At 35.3% G+C, this 21,789-nt stretch overlaps 1 protein-coding gene across 4 annotated transcripts in view; it reads left to right on the top strand.

Annotated features, from left to right (window-relative positions):
* The window catches only part of TLK1 (tousled like kinase 1), a 151,425-nt gene that overhangs the window by 108,152 nt on the left and 21,484 nt on the right, over nt 1-21,789 (top strand). For all 4 annotated transcript variants that reach the window (XM_047772855.1, XM_047772854.1, XM_047772856.1 and 1 more), the window contains one exon: nt 10,494-10,560. In XM_047772855.1, coding sequence (XP_047628811.1) covers nt 10,494-10,560 — 67 coding nt within the window. The remainder of the gene's footprint in view (nt 1-10,493; nt 10,561-21,789) is intronic.

Raw genomic sequence — 21,789 nt, 5'->3', positions numbered from 1 at the left:
GGCATATGAAAGTTTCCAGGCTAGGGGTCGAATCAGAGCTTCAACTGCTGGCCTGCGCCACAGCCACAGTAACGCCAGATCTGAGCCACACCTGCAACTACGCTGCAGCTTGCAGCAACGCTGAATCCTTAACCCTGAGTGAGGCCAGGTGTCGAACCCATATCCTCTTGGGTACAGGATGGATTTTTAACCTGCTGAGCCACAACAGAAACTCGTTTTAAGTAATTTTTAACTACCAGCAAGATTCAGTCAAGTTTTTTAGGTAGTGATCTCTCATTTTAGTCACAAAGACTTACTCAGAGTAAGTAGTTTGCATAACTATGAATAATGATAATATTCATCTATGAATAATGTCTAAATGATCCTTGCTTTAATTATACATTATTAATACATGTTAATCAAGATTTTGATTTCATGTTAAATATATTTTGAATTATTTTGTTTTTATCTACATATTTTTTTGCTTCAGAGAGGATAATGGCAAAATAAACTGTATTTTACCTTATGTTTTATATTAATGAAGTTTTAGAGGTCACTGTTTTCTCATTTAAAGCTTTGATTTTTAACTTAGGATTTTATATATATATATATTTTTTTTTTTGCTTTTTAGGGCTGTACCTGCAGCACATGGAGGTTCCCAGGCTAGGGCTTGAATCAGAGCTGTAGCTGATGGGCTACACCACAGCACATTAGCGTGGGATCTGAGACGTGTCTGCGACTACACCACAGCTCACAGCATTGCTGGATCCTTAACCCACTGAGCAAGGCCAGGGATCAAACCTGTGTCCTCATGGTTGCTAGTCAGATTTGTTAACCGCTGAGCCATGACGGGAATCCTCCACTCACGATTATATTTTATGTAGCATAAAGTTATTATTTGGTGGATTACTTATCTCTGGTAATTGACATAACTGACTTTTTAATTAATAAAGTTTGTTGTTAGAGCAGTTTTAGTTTACAGCAAAATTGAGGAGAAAGTATAGAGAGTTCCCATATATCTGCTGTCCCCACAAGCACAACCGGTCCCACTATCAACATCCTGCACCACTGGGAACATTTGTTACCATCAGTGAACTACTCTGACATAACACAACACCCAGTGTGTATTTTACATTAAGGTTCACTTTTGCTATTGTATTTTCTGTGGGTTTCGAAAAATGTATAGTGGATTTTTTTTTTAAATCCTGTCTGAAAATGTCTTTCGTTGGCACTTTTTTTTTGTTTGTTTTTTTGTCTTTTGTCTTTTTTTTGTTGTTGTTGTTGTTGCTATTCCTTGGGCCGCTCCCTCGGCATATGGAGGTTCCCAGGCTAGGGGTTGAATTGGAGCTGTAGCCACTGGCCTACGCCAGAGCCACAGCAACGCGGGATCCGAGCCGCGTCTGCAACCTACACCACAGCCGGATCGTTAACCCACTGAGCAAGGGCAGGGACCGAACCCGCAACCTCATGGTTCCTAGTCGGATTCATTAACCACTGCGCCACGACGGGAACTCCCGTTGGCACTTTTAATACATTTTAATTTCATGTATTTACTTATTTATTTAGGTTTAAATCTCATGTTTCTTTGTGCTTTCTATCTATCCTGCCTAGTCTCTGTCCTTTTTTTCTTTTCTTTTTTTTTTTAACCTTTTCTTGAATTGCTTAGTTTTTGTTTATTGGATCCTTTTTATCTATCAGAAGTATGTTTGTGTTTATATCTGTAGATGTATACACACACACGCTCATATTAATATATCTCTCTAAAGACATTGTTTTGAGTAGTCAGTGTTCATCTAAACTTGGCCTATATGTATTTATCATTGTTTTTCTCTTTATTTATTCTACATCTGTAACTTTACCTCTAGTAAGATCTCGTGCCTGAGAATACATTCCTTTAGAAGTTTCCTTTTAGTGTGAGTCTTTTGGTAGTGATGTCTTTCAATTTTTGTTTGTTTGAAAATAACTATTTTTCTTTCATTCTTGAATTATTTTTATTGTTTAGAATTTTACGTTGGTGGTTATTTTAAGATATTATTTATTGTCTTCTGACTTAAGTTATTACTATTGACAAGTCAGCTGACAGTCTGTAGAAAGTAGACAGATAATCTTGAGTAGACCAGAAGCAAGATCTGAAGACTAGATAACTGAGAATATTTTAAAACAAATGAGTCAGATCAGGCTATGATTCATGAAGGCCAGAGAATTCCAAGTGGGATGAATAAAAAGAAATACTCAGACACATCATAATGAAATTTCAGGAAATTGAGGCAAAGAGAAAAAAATTCTCAAAAGTAGCCAAAGTGGAAAAATATATATATATTAGAAGTGAAAGTTAAGAAAAAAAATATGCTTGGCAAATACCAAAGGAAAGAAAGCTGTACTATATCAGATATTGTGAAATTTAAAACAAAAATATTGTAAAAAATAAAGTGATTATTTTGTAGCTATGAAAGTTTAAAATCACCAGGGACATAAAATAATTCTAAATGTGTATGTATAATAACATGACCCTGATGATAAGTAAAAAATTGACAGTACTTTAAGGAAAAGTGGACAGATCCATAAATCATAATGGGAGATTTAACATACACATTGCTTAGTAATAGAAGATGTATATAATTATGTTAGCATATTCACAGATCTCCCAATTAGAATGTGCCTTCTTTGGAAAGTCATTATTCTATCTATGCAGTCTGCCCTATGACCCAAGATTCACATCTTTCCCATGTGCAAAATTCATTCATCCTATCCCCAGAGTCTTAGCCTCATTACAGTCGTAACTCCACATCCAGAATCTCATAACTCAGGCCTTCTGAAGCATTATCTAATCAGTTATGAATGACACTCTATAATCCACCCTGAGACACAGTTCTTCTTAATCTTTGAACCTCAGGAAACAAGTTACCACTCCTAAAATCCAATGATGAGGATAGACATGTGATGATAGTAATAGACATTTCTGTTCAGACAGTAAAATAGTGAAGTTGTCACTGATCCCAAGCAGTTTTGAAATCCATGCAGGCATACTCCAGTTTCAAGGTCTGGTAATAATTTTTCTTTAGCTTGTAGCTCTCAAGCTTCTGTCCTCTGCTTATTTTTCATGCAGCTTTCTTTTTCATGAAGGTTAGCGTGTTTGTTGGTAGGTAGCCTTATCAGCCAGTTTAGTGTTTGTAGAGTTTTGAGTGTCTGACAGCATTTCATTTTGTACTCTCTCTGTCCCTTAAAATCCAAACTGGCAGTGTTTCTGCTGTTAAAAAGTTATCAAGAATCTTGTGGCTCTCTCATATGTGACACAAGGATTCACTCCATTAGACAAGAGGATCCTACATAATTCTTCTCTGGATAATTTCGTTATTATTTTTGGCTTCTGCTGAGAAGGCTGAGGGAATCTGTGAGTCACACATGTCATCTTTTTAAAGATCATTTATGTGACTCAGTACTCTGACTTCTCTGGAATATTAGCAAAAGGTTGTTCAGCTACACCCTTCTTTTAAGAGCAGCTTTGACCATGAGTCTTAATTTTAGTGTATTTTGTACTCTGAATAAGATGAGAATCTCCTTCCTTCCTTCCTTCCTTCCTTCCTTCCTTCCTTCCTTCCTTCCTTCCTTCCTTCCTTTCTTTCTTTCTTTCTTTCTTTTTTTTTTGTCTTTTGTTGTTGTTATTGTTGTTGTTGTTGCTATTTCTTGGGCCGCTCTCGCGGCATATGGAGGTTCCCAGGCTAGGGGTTGAATCGGAGTGTAGCCACCGGCCTACGCCAGAGCCACAGCAACGCGGGATCCGAACCGCGTCTGCAACCTACACCACAGCTCACGGCAACGCCAGATCGTTAACCCACTGAGCAAGGGCAGGGACCGAACCCGCAACCTCATGGTTCCTAGTCGGATTCGTTAACCACTGCGCCACGACGGGAACTCCTCTTTTTTTTTTTTTTTTCCTGCACCTGTGGTAAGCAGAAGCTCCCAGGCCAGGGATCTAATCTGTGCCATAGCAGTGACAATACCAGATCCTTAACTCACTGAGCCACCAGGGAACTCTGGTGAGTGTTTCTTAAGCCATTAAATCCTGGGGGTGGGGGGGGGGTTGTTGATCATTTCTTCTCTTTGATGTATCACTCTCTTCTAACATTTTAATATAAACAGTAGAAAGGAACCAGTCCACACCTTCAACACTCTATTTGGACATCTCCTAAGTTCATCTCTTACATTTGGCTTTCTGCATAACTATATGCTGTGGTTTTGCTATGCTTTCTTTCAGAAGGATTCTTCCAGTTTTCCATAACATGTTCCTCATACCTTTTTTTTAGTTCTCACCAGCAGCACCTCTGCTCTCTACCCAGTGGTCCTTTATAGTAGTTTGGGTGTTCTCTAAGGTAATATATGTTTTCTGTACTGTACTTGTGGAATTTTTTGCATCCTCACTAGCAGAGTTGTTAACATTTGTATTTCTGCTAAGAGTCTGTTCATAGCAGTCTAAGGTCTTTTAAAAAGCACACTCCTTAAAATTCTCCTAGCCTCTTGCCCACTGCCCAGTTACAAAGTCACTAACACATTTTTAGGTGTTTGTTAAAGGAACATCCCACTTCCAGGTACCAAGAGCCTTAGTTTTCTATTGCTGCTGTAGCAAATTACCACAAATTCAGTGAGTTAAAACAACAAAAATTTATTATCTTATAGTTTTAGAGATCACAAATATGAAGTGGGTTTTATTGGGCTAAAATCAGTATGTCATGAGGTTTGTGTTACTCCTGGTGGCTCTAGAAGAGAATCCATTTCCTTGCCTTTTCCAGCTTCTAGAGACTGCCCACATTCCTTGGTTCATAATTACCTTCCATCTGCAAGCCAGTGGTAGCAATGTCACATCACTGTGATTGCTTGGGTCACATCACTGTGATTCCAACATGTCTGTCTTTCTCTTATACATTTAAGGCCTCTTCTTATTACATTGAGCCCACAAAGGGTAATGCAGAAAAAAATCCCTGTTTTAAAGTGAGCTGCTTTAATTCTCTTCTGCTATGTAACTTAATGTATTCATATATCCAAAGATTAGGATGTGGACATCTTTGTGGGGGCATTATTCTGCACACCATAGTAGCACTAGTTCCCAGTTCAATTTTTTTTTTTTTATTGTATTGTGAACCTTAGGCACTTCAGAGGCAGACCGGTTTTGTCCTTTCTACACACCCCCATTGCTTTTTCCCAGTGATACTTTTTAAAATATTGAGGTGAAATTTGCATAACATGCAATTAGCCATTTAAAAGCATATGGTTCAGTGGTGTTTAGTGCTTTCATGGTGTTATACAACCATCACCTCCCTGTAGTATCAAGACATTTTATTCACCCAGAACACCTAATCTTCATTAGTCAGTCCCCATTCCTCCCTTCCTACATCCTTGTGATACCAAATCATCTGCTTCCTATATGTGTTTGCCTCTTCTGGAGCATTCATAAAAGAGACTCATGCAGTGTATCTATCCTTATGGTAGTACCACACAGGTTTTGATGACCATAACTTTGTGTTTGTTTTTTAAATAGAAACTTGATTCCTCTTTTTCTCTTTTTGTTTTGTCTTTTTGACAAAACTTGATTCCTCTTTTTCTCTTTTTGTTTTGTCTTTTTGAGGACCCTTGCAGTTCCATACGAATTTAAGAATCAGCTTTTTCTGGGAGTTCCAGTCATGGCGCAGCGGAAACTAATCTGACTAGGAACTATCAGATTGTGGGTTCAATCCCTGGCCTCACTCAGTGGGTTAAGGATCCGGCTTTGCCCTGAGCTGTGGTGTAGGCCACAAATGCAGCTTGGATTCCACGTGGCTATGGCTGTGGCATAGGCCAGCAGCTGTAGCTCTGATTCAACACCTAGCCTCCATATGCTGCAGGTGCAGCTCTGAAAAGCAAAAAAAAAAAAAAAAGAATCGGCCTTTTTCTGTTTAGCAGAACGTGTGATGTATATTTTGATCAGGATTCCATTGAGTCTGAAGATCACTTTGGGGAGGTTTGCCCTCTTAACAATAGTGAGTCTACTAATTTATGAACACAGAAGTCCTTTAATTAGTATTTTTTCTTATCTTTAGCAATGTTTTACAGTTTTAAGGGTGCAAGTTACTTTCTGAGTTAAATTTATTTCTAGGTATTTTATTATTTTTTATTCTATTATACATTGAATTGTATTTTTAGTATCTTTTTTAGATTGCTCATTGCTCGTGTATAAAAACAACTGATCTTTGTGTATTGATCTCTTGCACTGCAACTTTGCTGAAATTATTAGCTCATTCATTCTTTTGAGATTTTCTACATATAGAGTTGGGTCATCTGCGAATAGAAATAGTTTTACTTCTTCCTTTCCAATTTCAGTGCATTTTATTTCTTTTTCTTACTTAGCTCCTTTGATAGTACTACCAGTACAATATTGCACAGCAGTGGGGAAAACTTTTTTTTTTTTTTTAATAAATTCTCTTTATCATGTTGACATTCTCTTCTATCCTAGTTTTTATTATTATTATTATTATTATTATTTTGTCTTTTTGTCTTTTTTGTTGTTGTAGTTGTTGTTGTTGTTGCAACCTACACCACAGCTCACGGCAACACCGGATCGTTAACCCACTGAGCAAGGGCAGGGACCGAACCTGCAACCTCATGGTTCCTAGTCGGATTCGTTAACCACTGCGCCACGACGGGAACTCCCATGGAATAAGAATTCTTAAATTGACATCTTTGAGCTCCAAAATTATGTGTGTGTGAAATTTTCTAGAGGTTGTTTGCAAATACATTTAGATTATTTTTAGATATCCATGATTGTAAAATAGTAAAAATTACTGCCCCTAAAAATCAGTAGTCCAGTAAGAAGCACTGTGTAAAATTTGCTTTTATTAATGCTTCAAAACCAAGCGTAGAGAAATGTGTGTGTATATGTGTGTGTAGGTATTTATTTGAAGCTTTATAGTAGTAATCAGAAGCATTAAGTAATTAGCAGAGTTCTGTTGATGACAGTTACCAATAATCTTTAGTGAGAATTGTTTCATATTAGAATTACACCTGTAAAATAATACTCTGAGGTCAAAGCTTTTGAAGTTAGTGAAGTATCACAATACTAAGTAAATTTAGGGAAGAGAGTATTTGTGTGCATTTGCTTTAGCTATAGGGATATGGATGATTTATATTTTGAAGCACAACACAAACATAGCAATTGGAACTAAATGCTAGTAAATAGAAAATATGCATTACAGGAGTTCCCATTGTGGCACAGTGGTTAACTAATCTGACTAGGAACCATGAGGTTGCAGGTTTGATCCCTGGCCTTGCTCAGTGGGTTAAGGATCCAGCGTTGCCGTGAGCTGTGGTGTAGGTTGCAGACGCAGCTCGGATCCCCCGTTGCTGTGGCTCTGGCGTAGACTGGTGGCTACAGCTCCAATTAGAACCTAGCCTGGGAACCTCCATAGGCCGCAGGAATGGCCCTAGAAAAGGCAAAAAAAGAAAATATGCATTACATTATACTATAAGATTATCCAAACAGTATTCAGCAAACTAAGTCATCATGGAGCTAATTAACATTGATTATTAACTCACAAGAATAGTAACTATTGAAAACTATTACCAAATCAAGACAATAAAATATCTTCCCTCCAAATTTCAGAAATTCCCAGTGTGTAGTAGGTGTCCAGTTTTGCCTATTAGACTTCTTAGTAGAAAATGGTATCAAAATTTTAGGAAATTGGGAGTTCTGGTTGTGGCTCAGCAGTGTTGAACCCTCCTAGTATACATGAGGACACAGGTTCAATCCCTGGCCTTGCTCAGTGGGTTAAGGATCCAGCATTGCCTTGAGCTGTAGTGTAGGTCAAAGACATGGCTTGGATCCTTTGTTGCTGTGGCTGTGGCATAGGCTGGCACTGCAGCTCTGATTCAACCCCTAGCCTGGGAACCTCCGGTATGCCACAGGGGCAGCCCTAAAAAGACAAAAAAATTTTTTAGGAAATTAAATTAGTCATACTAATTTTAGTTTATGAATACTTTTAGCTATATTTTGTAACTCCGTAAAAACCAAAGTATAGAATTACATTTTATTCCTTTATAGAAGCAAAATATTTACATATTTTTAAAAAATTAATTCTGAACCCCTGCTATGGTTTGCCATTGGACTTAAAACCATACTTCAAGAATAAGAAATCATAAGGAGTTTCTTCAGTGGCACAGTGAGTTAAGAATCTGACTGCAGCAGCTTCGGTCGCTGTAGAGGCATGGGTTTGATCCTCAGCTTGATGCAGTGGGTTAAAGGATCTGGTGTTGCTGTAGCTGTGGCATAGGTTGCAGCTGCAGCTTGGATTCATCCCCTGGCCCCAGAACTTCCATATGCTGTGAGTACGACCATAAAAAAATTATGATATTGTTATATATAGGTAATTAAGTTTCCATTGATGGCATATATGCCTGTCCAAAAGCTATTTGCCAAAATTCCTGTGGCTTTGCTTTACTTGGCTAATTGAGGTAGTAGTAGTAGCAGCAGCAGCAGCAGCAGTCTTTTCTTTTTAGGGCTGCACCCACGGCATATGGAGGTTCCCAGGCTAGGGGTCGAATGGGAACTACAGCTGCCGGCCTACACCACAGCCACAGCAATGCAGGATCCAAGCCATGCCTGCAACCTACACCATAGTTCACAGCAATGCCAGATCCTTAATCCACTGAGTGAGGCCAGAGACCTGCAACCTTATGGTTACTAGTCGGATTTGTTTGCGCTGTGCCACAATGAGAACTCCTAATTGAGATATTATTGATTTCAGTTCCCAAACTGCATTTTAAAAAGAATAGCCTTTCTCCTTTCATCCAATCTGCATGAATGTTTCACATTCACACTGCAACATTTAGCTCTCTAAATTTAAGTAACTGCTGCAGCTATCCACTGTTGCTCTATTCAGTATAATAAAATCCAGTGCTTATGTTAACCTAAGACTGGGTAGAGAGATTTAATTTTAAATGTTTATTTTTTCGCTCTTAAGATATTTCTAATGGACTACTAACTGAATTTCTTGGAGGTTTTTGTTTGTTTCATGAAACCCTTTATTCAGATTTAGTAAATTTAATTAGCATCTAGCTAAAGGTAAGTGGCATTTATAGTAAGTGTTGCTGAGGGACCTGAACCAGTGTAAATAAATCATTCTTGGGTTTAGGACCTTAACCACATATCCCCAGAAAACATGGGTAAACAAACAAGGGCTTAAAGCAATTCTTTTAGTATTTTTGTATCAAATGGAAGTTGTTTTGTTGTTGAGTGGGGTTTTTTTCTTTCTTTCACTTTAATGATACAGAATCATTTTTTCTTAGGAAATGTTATGGTATGTATGTATCTTGTTATGATTCTACATACATTAAACTACAGTTGAACTGTGAACAACATGAGAGTTGGGACTCCAACCCTTTCCACAGTTGAAAATCCAGCTGTGTAACTTAACAGCTGGCCTCCTGTATCTGAGGTTCAACCAACAGATTCAACCAACTGCAGGTCATGTGGTATTATAGTATGTATTTATTTTAAAAAGTGGGCCTGTGCAGTTCAAACCCTTGTTGTTCAAGGGTCAACTGTAATTATTTTTCAAATTTATATTTGAAATGGATAATAAAATAATGATAAAGTACTTTCAAGTCTTATGTCTGTTTGCATTTATTAATAATTTGCTGCTTTGACTATATTTTGGCATCCCTATATCTTAATTTATTCACTGGCATATGGAAGCAGAGAAGGGAAAAATGTCTTAGTTTATTTCTTTTTTAAATCAGTGCCCAAATTGGACTGATTCCATTTGCAGTGATTTCCCAATACATTCACAGTAAATAAAATTTGTTCCTTGGTCTAAAAGTTCATCTGTTAGTTGCTCCCCTGTTTACCTCTCCTGCTGACAGCCTCTTTGACTATGTCCTGATATTTACATTTTCTTCCTCTTCTTACATGTCAACCTGTTTCCATCTTAACGTCTTTGTACTTGCTGTAACCCATGTCTAGAACATACACCCTTAGGTTCTCTTGTGGTTGTTTTTTGATGTTTAGATCAGGATCACCTCCCTGAAACTCAGTGTAATTAGTGTAATACAGTCAGTCAGTCAGTCATCACAACAACCTTTCTAATTTCCTTCATAATACTTACCTAATTTGAGATTATTTTATTTCTTTGCTAAGTTATTTCTCTTCTGCCTCCTTACACCCACTGTAGAGTGTAAGTTCAAACCAAAGTGTAAGGAGAAAAACTAACTTTTTCATTGTATCCTTAGGATCAAAATTATAGAACATCACTTGATTCATGGTACTTGTTAAAAAAATCGTTGATTTTATGAATCAGTCGATTGTTCCATGTATAAGAATTAGGTGTATTCTGAAGAATACTTGGAAGCACTTTGTCTTATTTATTTTAGGCTGAAAGTTGTCAACATTTTAGTATTTCCATTTGATTGATATTTTTCTTATTGTGCTGGTTAATAGGAAATAATAAGTATTAATCTTAATATCTAGAGTTACAATTTCATTTTGACAGGTTGACTCTGGCAGAATATCATGAACAGGAGGAAATTTTCAAACTTAGACTAGGACATCTCAAAAAGGTATGTGAAGTATATGCTGGATTTTTAGTTTGTTACCAGAGGTTGTGAAAAGTTGTTATAAATGTATTGAATAAGTCAAAACTTAAAAGAGAAAGCACCCAAATTTAAAACTTTAGGCAAAAGGGGGAGGGCATTGAAGTTGCATTTTTCTGTTCAGTAAAATTAAAAAAAAAAAAATTCCTTTATCTCGAGGCAACTTACAAACATTTGAGATGCTGATAATGTCCCTGTAGTGGAGGAATGATTCCTGACCAGAACTCCAGGATCTTAAGATTACTCTGTTGAAATACTATGTTTTTGTGAGAAAATGCTTTATTTTTAAGATGAAATGTAAGATTTCAGATCGTTTGTGTCCATTTCATAATAAGTTGAAATAATTATGAATTAGTAACAAGCATGTTTCTTTGGCTTAACTTGAAAGCTATTGAATGCTTGATTAAATGTTTCAATTATAATATATACACTGGCAAACTTAGCAGAGCTTGCTCATCAGTAATCCTATGAAGTGATAATTTAGAAAAACTTTGCTATATGTTATTAGTAATTTTTTATAATGTATATAGCCTTGTTTGTAAACTCTGAAATTATAATCAATTCATTGTTTTTACAGTTCATATTTTTAGTTCAAATCATTTCAAAGAAATAATAGATTTTCCCCCTCAAAATGAAGTCACTGAGAGATGAAAATTCTTTTTCTTTGATCCAGTTTTTTATTCTGCTTTCTGCTTATCAGATTACTTACATTTTTAAAAATAGTCTGAATAATAGCTAAAACTTGAGTTAGTGAACTAATAGAAGATAGAATCTATGAAATCATCTCCCTGGGGGAGGGTAAGGTAGGTCAGAGAACCTCATTCTTGTAGCAGCTACCACCTGACTATAGATGTTTTTGTTTTTGGAGTACTGTTAACATGTTTCAGATCCCTGCCATTTAATTACAGGGAACAGGAAAAAAAATTATACATATGTGTGTCTATATGCACATATGTGTAATTTTGTGTTGATGTTCTTTACTATGCCATATATGTTTATGCCCCTGCTCAGAAAAGTTTCAACCTAAAACTATTTTGACAATAGATTATAAAATTGTTTCTTTGGTCTGTTTTGTTTTGTTTTTTTTATTTTTGTATTCTGTTTTAATTATTGACTATTTCTCTTGCTCTTTGAGATTAAATAAATAACTTCATTCTATTTTGTAACCAATGCAGTTGTAATGGGACTATAAAAGGGAAGAGGGGACTTTGTAGTTTAGAATTAGTACAAGTATTTGTCTGGCCATCTAAGCCATGTTGTAAATTATAGAAACCTATGTTTGGTGTCCCATATAAAGATTTATCAGTTATTTTTTAACCAGATTTTCATGATAGTGAGACACTAAGTATATATTTAACTGGAGGGCTATTATTTTCCCATACCATAGTGAATTTCAAGTTACTCTTTTTAATGAGATTTTGTCTTATTTTATGAAAACATGATATATAAAATCTGCAATTATAAAGCAGTTAAATTAAGAATCAGCTATTTGTATTACAAAAATACTTAAAGTCTTTCAGAGGGTTTTTTTTTTTTTTGATTGGTTGGTGTTTGGTTGATTTTAAAGCTTTTCTGGTACATTGAAAATATTTGATTTTTCTGAAACACATTTCATAAAGTGAAGTACATGTACTTGAATGTCTTGATATTATTAAAAACAGTTAATAAGCTGTCTAGATTACTATACCTTCTCTTCTCGTCTCCATATTATCTTCTTTCCCAGTGTTTGACTTCACCATTTTTTGTATTTACTCATTCTAATAATTGTCCCCTCCAAAATCTTTTTCCTGTTTTATCTTTTTTTCAGCTTTTATCAAATTTACTGAGCAGTTTTAGATTTCTGACTTTATGTTCTTCTTAACCAATTTACAACGTTACTTTTCTTTGACTTCCATCAGGGAATATTTTGGGATAGTTGGGTGAATTAATGCTGAAATATACTTTCATTCCTTGAAATCTCACATTTTCTTCTGAGAGACTATTTTGGGTGAGACGAATGAATGCATTATGAAGAAAGTTGCTAGTAGTACACACAGGCAACAGAAATGAATAAGTAGTATCACTTTAGAACTAGCAGTTGTCTGCTTACCACTGGAGTATTACTTTTTGAGTTGTACAATTTAAAAATACTAAGCATTGAGTTACACGTTAAAAATAAGATATTTGGTGTTTTAAAGCACAGTTGAAAAGTAGGTCATTAAAAATAGGTCATTCTGTTTTCTAAAGCAGAAGTAGATTGGACACTTGTAACACAAAGAAAACAAGCTTGAGTTGAGGGAAGAGGTGTTATTAGCTCCCTGTGTTCCTGTGGTTATTAAGCTAACAGGAAATATACCCCACCCTATAACTATGTAACTTCTACTCTAGGCTGGATCTGATCTGTATTTGATATCCCTGTAACCTACACAGGAATTAACCATGTAACTAACCTACATCAGTTTAGGGCTTAGACTTGGAGCCTGGCATACTACTATGTTGGCAAAAGTGACTCTCACTCGTTCTTTAATAAAAACTCTTGAAGTTAAGTGGAATTATTAGTTTAAATTTGTTGGCACTAATGGAAAAAAACTTCCATCATTGATGAAGCCCGTGCCATTTGGACATAAGAGACTAGAGGGCATATTTATTTTTTTCTTGAGATGAATAGTTTATGATGTGCACTGTATTTCATAAAGATAATCATTAATAATTGATAGGTAAGCTGAAATGTGAAAGAGTATATATATTTGCCATTGAATAAATTGTAAAGTTGGTATTCTGTACTATTCTATAGAGTCAGAAACATAATAAATCCAAATCCTATAAATGTGTTAGTGTGATAGAGCAACAAATGAGAGTTAAGCATTAAATCCATGGCTAAAATAAATACTTATTTCTCGTTACCACCAGTTAGTAAATGTAAGCTTACTTAAGGGCTTATTGTCTTCTGAGATTAGGAAAATTTATGTGCATCATCACTTTTTAAAAAATATATCAAGAATTATTTAATATTTATTGTTTTAGTTATTATCTATCAGTTTATGAAATCATTGCATACTCATTCAATAAGTGATTTATTTCCACATTGCCTGAATCAGGCATGATTCAAATTTCCATTGCAGGAGAATTGCATAATACTACATTTTGTAGACTTTGAAATTTAACCATTCTAGAGTGATCATTATTGCTAACTTTGAATGCCAAGATCTTCCCTGTTTGCTTTGTCTAAATTATTATGGTAATAATTACTGGTAAAGCCAAATTTGAGCCTTTTCTTACTCCTATTTACTTTTTATTCATACATTTCTCCATTAATAGATGGAAACAAATTGATTCTTTGTATTTTGAAGAATTAATTTACTTGTAGCTTTCTTTGCATCTCAAAGTAGTGGGGAATGTTAGCTTTTTGTTTTTCTAGAAACATGCTATATATCATTTTCATTGCAGGTAAAGGAGAATAGTTAAGTTTTTCTTACACATGTACTTCTCTTTCATATATTACTTTTCTGGGGTAGTCTGTTAGTGACTGTTCTGTCAACTAGAATATTTCTTAATACCTGGTTCATTGTTCTTCACTCTAAATTTATTTATTTATTTTAGGACTGCACCCTCAGCATATGGAAGTTCCCAGGCTAGGGGTTGAAATGGAGCTATGGCTGCTGGCAAACGCCCCAGCAACACGGGATCTGAGCTGTGTTCATGACCTATATACCACAGCTCACGGCAATACCAGATCCCCAACCCACTGATCGAGGCCGGGGATCGAACCTGCATCCTCAAGGATACTAGTCAGATTTGTTTCTGTTGTGCCACAATGGGAACTCCTCTAAATTTATTTTTAAAGGTCAACAGAAAAAGCACATTTTGGGGGGGTAAAATGTGCCTAATTTTACCTTTTATATATCTGAGGATTTAATAGAATAAAAAAGAAATACATTGTAAAATATATGGATACTATACAAATTATTCCTAAAATTTATTTAAAAATAACCTTTTTTGCTACTAGTAATTATGCACAAACTTCCTCACTTATCTCTTATTAAAAGCTTGTAGTTGCATTGGGAATAATTTCCTAACTTTAAAAAATTGTTCCTTTGGGGCAGAGCCACTAAAATACATAGAGTCCCATTTTATGTACCTGTGCCACCTGGGGGATCTGTGGATTTAAGAAAACTAATAAACCGTATACCAATTACCTTTTATGATTGATCCTATTTGCATACCAGTCTTTGATACATTCTACTAATGGGAAAGTCATTTATCTTTGTGATTTGGAGAGTTCTGCTAGGTTGTTATTTGTAGTTCTCATCTTTATTCTGGAATTGAAGATAACTACATGGATATGCTTTTTCCAAGGATTGCTATTAAACTAAGACAACTTTTTAATCACTGAAACACTGTCTTCCTTGTAGTAGATTATAGCTGTAATCATATTATTTAAACGATACAAGATACCTATCATTGATACTCCAAAATAAAGAGGAAATAAAGAGTTTTGAAAGTTATTAGGACCAGGAACTATGTCCTGCCATTGGTTTTCCTCAAGGTCGTGATGTAAACAGTCTATGGATATGTTGCTCCTTATTTTCTAGTCTTTGAGTTTCGTTGTCTTCTACATTTTAAATATTTGATTAGTAGGAGAGAATGCATGTAGAAGATGTGACGTCTCAGTATGGAATGTTAGTGTAGTAGGGGTTGGCTTTAAAGTTTGTGTTTGGGTGTGGGGGTGTGTGTGTGTGAGAGAGAGAGAGGGATTTGTAAGCCCTGAATGTAAGTGCCAGAAGTTTTTATTGGAAAAACATAACCAACTTGTAATTGAAACAGGATTAGTCAAGAACCATCAGCACCAACACAAATGTAACTTTGCAGACCGAAGGAATCAGCTAAGCAATTACAGTCATCTCAATCTCTACTAAAACAAAAATCGCATCCAACATGCCACCTGACACCATTTCTTTCTCTCTCTCTCCTTTGCTCCTTGCGATGTGGCATTCATCTCTCCTTGTGCCTCCGTTCTGAAGAGATAACAGTATAGCAACAACTCTGCCACTGAAATCCTGTTCTCTGACCGATATTGGCACCTGCAAAGAGAAACAACCAGTAACAGGCAGCAGCAGCATCAGTATTAATCTTCCATGATGAAATCTTTACAGGTCAAGAACAAGCACACAGCTCTTTTCTCATTCCTTCACAGTGGACCATGCAACTAGTTGAAATGGAAGACAATGGATTATCTGCAAGCCTTTTGAACAGTGGAGAATACAGGGAATTGGTTTTAGGTGATTTAACCCCCAAATATTCTTGAAGTTTCAATCTCCTTTGGTCTTTCTTTCTAGAATACCATTGTCATCTGATTTATCAAATCCTTAGTGTGATCACAATAAGTTTGCATAGGTGACATCTCTTGTCACTTCAGGTTTGAATGAAAATATGAAAATAAGTAATGCTAGAAGGCTTCTTAATCTCTAAAACTGTTCACCTTTACATTCATGGCCATGTCTGGACAGAGTCAGAATTTTTTCTCTCACTCAAAGCCAACCACATGGTATGTTATGTTTTCTTTAGAACATAACACAAGATGCTCCTTGTGTAGGGAATAGTTTTAAGTGAAAGTCTAGTGAAAATGCGTTATACTAGAAAAAGGCACCACTAAGCCCATGAGGAATATTTTGAGGTTCCTGACTTCTTGGCATGTGTAGGCAAAAAAAGTGCCAAGAAGAGTGTTGGAATTCTAAACTTGACATTCTGTGCTTAATTCTGCTTCCGTTTAGAAGTGAGTACATTCTATGAAAGCTGCCTGTGCTGAGAGAACATGTACCTAGTTTTAGATAGGAAAGCTCCCAGTGCTTATGTTCTACTTCCTACTCTCATTGTGAACATACAAACATATTTCTGGCTCTTTTTTCCCTATTTATAATTATACGTCTTAACTTGGTGGTAGATGATGTTCACTTACAAAAATAAAAATTTAAAGATAACTGTGTTTTACTTCTGTAGGGTTTGATATTAATCCAGTTGTATACAAGCAATGGAACTTTTTAAATTTTGGAAACAATCTTAGAGCAGGGTTTAATTAATTCAGGTTTGTAAGTTCAGTCTGGAAATAACTGTTTCACAAAAGGGAGAAAACAATTGCTTTGCCACTGATCATGAGAACTATAATTCCAGGCCATTAATATGCATATGCACACAGAGAATCTGGAAGATTAGGCACTTCTAATTTTTATGTAAAAAGTTAAATATTTTTATACATTTAAAAAAAATGAGTCCACCAAAGTCCTGGTAAAGGCCAAAAGGAGGTAGAAAACTGGGAGTGTAGTAAAGCACTGTACCTGTATGTACGAGGGCTTGGTGTCAGCACCTTGGTTAGTGTTGAAACATCGAGGAATTTCATGCCCCTAGTACAACAGCTATGATTTCTTTTTCAGGAAGTATACTAAATATTTAAAATTTGTCAGTCAGTTACATTAATTTGCTTCTGGGAAGGTCAGATTTGGTTTGTTTTAGGATCGGGGAACTGACAGAATCAAAACCTGTCCATTTTAACAGTTATTCCCATTTAGGGGTTTCGATATATATATTTATGCATGTGATGAGAAACTAACAACCACCCCCACCTTCCGCCCCACAGAAGGAAATGAAGTACAGAGAGGGGAGAAAGCATTAAGGTTCTGAGATAATTATCTGAGCCCGTTTAACACACCTGAGGGAGATAGAGTATGCTCCCATTAGTGATATCCAGCTCAGTGATTGAGGCTGGGAGTCTAGGGAGCATATATATAGTTAGGAAAGGAAAAAAACCTTGTTAATTTCTTAGTTTTTGTCCCTTCTCTTTATCCTGCCCTACTCCTCAATCTAAATAATCATACTCAAGCAAAAATAGGATAATGGGCAATAGTTTCAAAACTGATCTCTTTACAGTCAAATCTTTGTCTAGGTGGTTTGTTTGTTGGTTCATATTTCCAATGGTTCATGACTCTCATATTTAAGACATATGAAAGAATGTAATAGAGAAAAACCTGGAGACATATAATAAGGATAAATTTGAAGTAAATTGGTAATGATTTTCTCCTTAATTCTTTTTTTTTCATTGCCCTTTCTATTAGCTTTTAATAGCGTCTTTTGTTAATTTAACCCTTCATTTTCCTGGTAATAAACTTTTAGAATGATGTTATTTACAGTTTACGAAATTAAAACTTAATTTGTGGACCTTTAGATACTCTTGAGGAAATCATATTGTTGATACTATGGAAATGAATTTGGTGTTAAACTTGCTGAAACCTTACTCTGAACTAGTTTTCCCAGACCAACTAATGTTGTTATGGTGCTGTTGAATGGATAGTTGAAAATGATAAGCTTTTCTCTGCTTCTACCATCTTCATAATATACTACACAGAATTCTTTTCTTTCACCAACCCTCAGGGATTATAGGCAAGCTGAGAATGATACATCAGAAAAATACTTTCTGTCTTATCTTGGCTTTATAGAAAGACAACACTTGCAAATAGAGGGGGGTTTTGGTGGGGTTAACATGTAACATACACTAAAGATTTGCTGAAGAAGTTTAAACTAGTATGTTTAATTTTTTCAGGAAACACATCAGTTTTACATGCGAAAATGCATTTTATAATTCTAAGCTTTATAGTTTAATGCCTATACACCCCCACCTTTTTTTTTTTCTTTTTTTAATAATTGCCCTTTTAGGAGTTCCCATTGTGGCTCATTGGGTTACAAACCTCACTGGTATCCATGAGGATGTGCATTCCATCCCTGGCCTTGCTCAGTCGGTTAAGGATCCCATGTTGCCCCAAGCTGTGGCGTAGTCGCAGTTGCGGCTCAGATCCCGCACTTAGGTCAGCAACTGCAGCTCCAATCCAACCCCCAGCCTGGCACTTTCCATGTGCCCCAGGCACGGCCCTAAAAACAGGAAAAAAAAAGAAAGAAAAAGCTGTCATTAAGAGAAATGCTCAAAAATACCACAAATCTGCCTAGCAGTTTTAACCTGCCATTATTTTACAGAGATTCTACCTTGCTGTAACATACTCTTGGCCTAGAATGTTGAGTTAAATGGATATTAAGTTGCCAGAAGGATTGATTTTAAATTGAAAGCATTTCTATGCTAAATACCTGGTGAGGGACAAACTGGTTTTACCTTCCATATAAATTTTTTAAAGTTAAAAATTTTGGAAGGTAGTGTGTTTTGCGGGTTACTTAAATGATGAAGCAGTATTGAGATCTGTTGTATATTTATGACCTGGATTTTATGTGTGTATATTTATGTAATTCAGAATGTGAGATCTTATTTCAAATTACTGCTAAAATAGCTGTAATGTGTACTGTTAAGGTCCATTGCTGTATTTTTTTGGCTTAATCAGAAAAGAGCCATGTCCTTTTATTGTATGTGATTATCAAACCTACCTCTCTAGTTAATAGATTCTTTTCTTACTCATGTCCCTTCAACACCATAATTGCCTACAGAGACCAGTTCCTTTCTGGAGATGCTCTTTGTTTCTTCTAGACTTTCTCTGTTTTAACTGCTCTGCTCCAGGATGACTCGAGGATTGAAGCTTAGTGTTCTTGCTAAATAAACATCATCTAGCTGTCTGGATTGCCTTTTATTTTAGTAATTTGGCCTACATTTGCCTTGCATTTGAGGACTTCATTCCATAATAATCCAGATCAATTGTGAGCCCAGGTCAGCCTTGCTTCTCTTCAACCCTCTGAAAATGATTAATTCTGAGGGTGGCCCTGAGGTTAATGTCAACTTCAGGAAAAGACAGTATGGCCTACAGTATATAGATCTTTGGAAATGATCTGCTCTAAAGATAAATTAGTTGCTGAGACTACCGTATTCTAGACTGTCATAAGCTGGGGCCAGACCAAAACTGCCCCTTTCTCTAAGGGGATACTAGGCAGTATTGCCCTAGTGTTTGCCTAAAAGTATGTGTATTAATCTGCTTAGTCTGCCATAACAAAATACCATAAACTAGGTGGCTTAAAAAAGCAAATTTATTTCTTGTAGTTCTAGAGGCTGCAAGTCCAAGATCAAGTTTGAGTAGAGTTCAGTTTCTGGTGAGGCTCTCTTCCTGGTTTGTAGACACCCGCTTTCTCAAGTTCTGCCATGGTTTTTTTTCCCTTGCGCTCCCACAAAGAGGTGGCAGGGTTAGGAGGTCTCTTTCTCCTCCTCCTCATAAAGCCACTAATCCCATCTTTAGGGCTCCATTCTCATGACCTAATCTAATGATTATCTCATAAAGTCCCCTTCTCCAAATACCATCACATTGGGGTTTAGGACTTAGACACAAAAAATTTGGAAGGAACACAAACCTTCAATCATAAAAGCGTGTATTCTTTTTCTCAGTGGGATTTAAGAGAAGTTACTTAGAATTGCTGAATCATCCTTTCCCTAGAAGTGTTTCTCTTTTGTTTTAAGGTCCAAGATACTGTGGTATAAATATTATGTTATAGTATGGACAATGTAAATGTATTTCACTGATGGCTATGGAGGATTTATGTCTATTTATATATGACTTGAATAGTTCCTTCACTTCACAGGTATTCTAGGATCCAGCTTTTTTTTTTTTTTTCTTTGTGCTTCTGGCATTTTGGCTTTTTCCTGTAAACTTTACAATTCAAAATGATTGAAGTTTGCCTGCGCTTTTGTATTGTAAGATCTTATGGGACATACTTGTCATGTTTTATAGAGGATAAAAACTTGCTTAACTGACAGACATTTATTTCTTTAGTAGGTGTTTAGTGATATTGATTACTGTCATTGTATAAACATCTGAAGATTACCAATCTAGTTGAATCATAATTATATATTTATGAGTTAATTTCATTTCTCTAAATTCACTTTTCAAATAGGATCTTCATACCACAGTTTCAAAGAAAAGTTGAAACAAGTATTTCAGCTGGTATTCTAATAGGCATTTTACAATTTGTCAGGTTATTTAAAGTTATACTAGCTTACTGAGTGTTTAGTAGCTTCCTATATATGTAAGAAATTAATGACAAGTTATAAGGCAGCAAAGTTAGTAATCTGATGACAGAAAGGTACCTCTTTCTGTATTCTGTGGTATAAATTTTTTCATATTGGTGATGTAAATAAATTTTTTCATACTGGCACATTTGTATGGCCAGGTTCTTACTCTATTCTGTATAATTGAGACAACTAAGCTGTGGTTTGACTTTATTATTCCAAAATTCTTAATCTATTTCTTGTCTGTATAATTAATCTTCAACTATTTGGTCTCCTGGAGCGTTATTTTATCTTTTTTCTTTTTTTTATTAAAATTAGGAATATTTGTAACTGAAGATATATTAAATGAGGAAATTTCAGAGAATTTAATATATCTGTTTTAGAAAACTTCAAAAATTTTTAGAAAGGTTTATCTTAAATTTATTTTGAAGGTTTCTATGTATCATCTGATGTCTAATTTACATTAAATATCTGCAACAAGTAGTGGTTGGGTTTTATTTTTAAATGATTGAAATAAGGAGTTCTCTTTTGGTGCAGCAGGTTAAGAATCTTGTGTTGTTACTGTAGCAGCTTGGGTCACTGCTATAGCGCAGCCAAAAATAAATAAATCAGATAAAATAATTGAAAAATCTTAAGTGTCAAGTGGAATACAAACAACATATTTAGATCTAGTTTTTAAATCTGTGAACATTTGTTTTTTTATGATACTTAGCTTATGATATACACTATGATACTAAGTTTAAACCATTATATTTTCAAGGTAAATTTCAGGATCAATTTTTTTGAGAGAAAGGATTTTTTAAATATCAGAAGATAAATCATTAAGAGATGGTGTTAATGAAAACCAGAAATACTTAAGTACAGTATTCAGAAATACCCTCTATTCTGTGTGGTATAGATTTATAACGGTAGTGGTACATATTTAGACCAAGGCAATTTAAATTATTTCTGGATGTATCAGAAATAAAACTTTCAGCTCACACATAGTAAATATTTATTCAACAATATAAAATTGAGCATTTCTAGAACTTTCCACTGAAATTTGGTATATTCTTGTCTTTTGAGTAGTATTTAAATTATTAACAAATCAAAGAGGTGTGTGTGATAGGTAATTTTGTTTTGGTGTCCAATTTTTTAAATGTTCTAAAATTTGTATATTTTGAGACATGAAAAATTCTTGTCAAAATGTTCACATTAAATGGATATTAAAGTAATTTGTTTAGGATCTGCCATAG

Source organism: Phacochoerus africanus, chromosome 3, assembly GCF_016906955.1.
Source record: "Phacochoerus africanus isolate WHEZ1 chromosome 3, ROS_Pafr_v1, whole genome shotgun sequence".
NCBI classification, from domain to species: Eukaryota; Metazoa; Chordata; class Mammalia; order Artiodactyla; family Suidae; genus Phacochoerus; species Phacochoerus africanus.
This window is presented reverse-complemented; position numbering and strand designations above follow the sequence as displayed.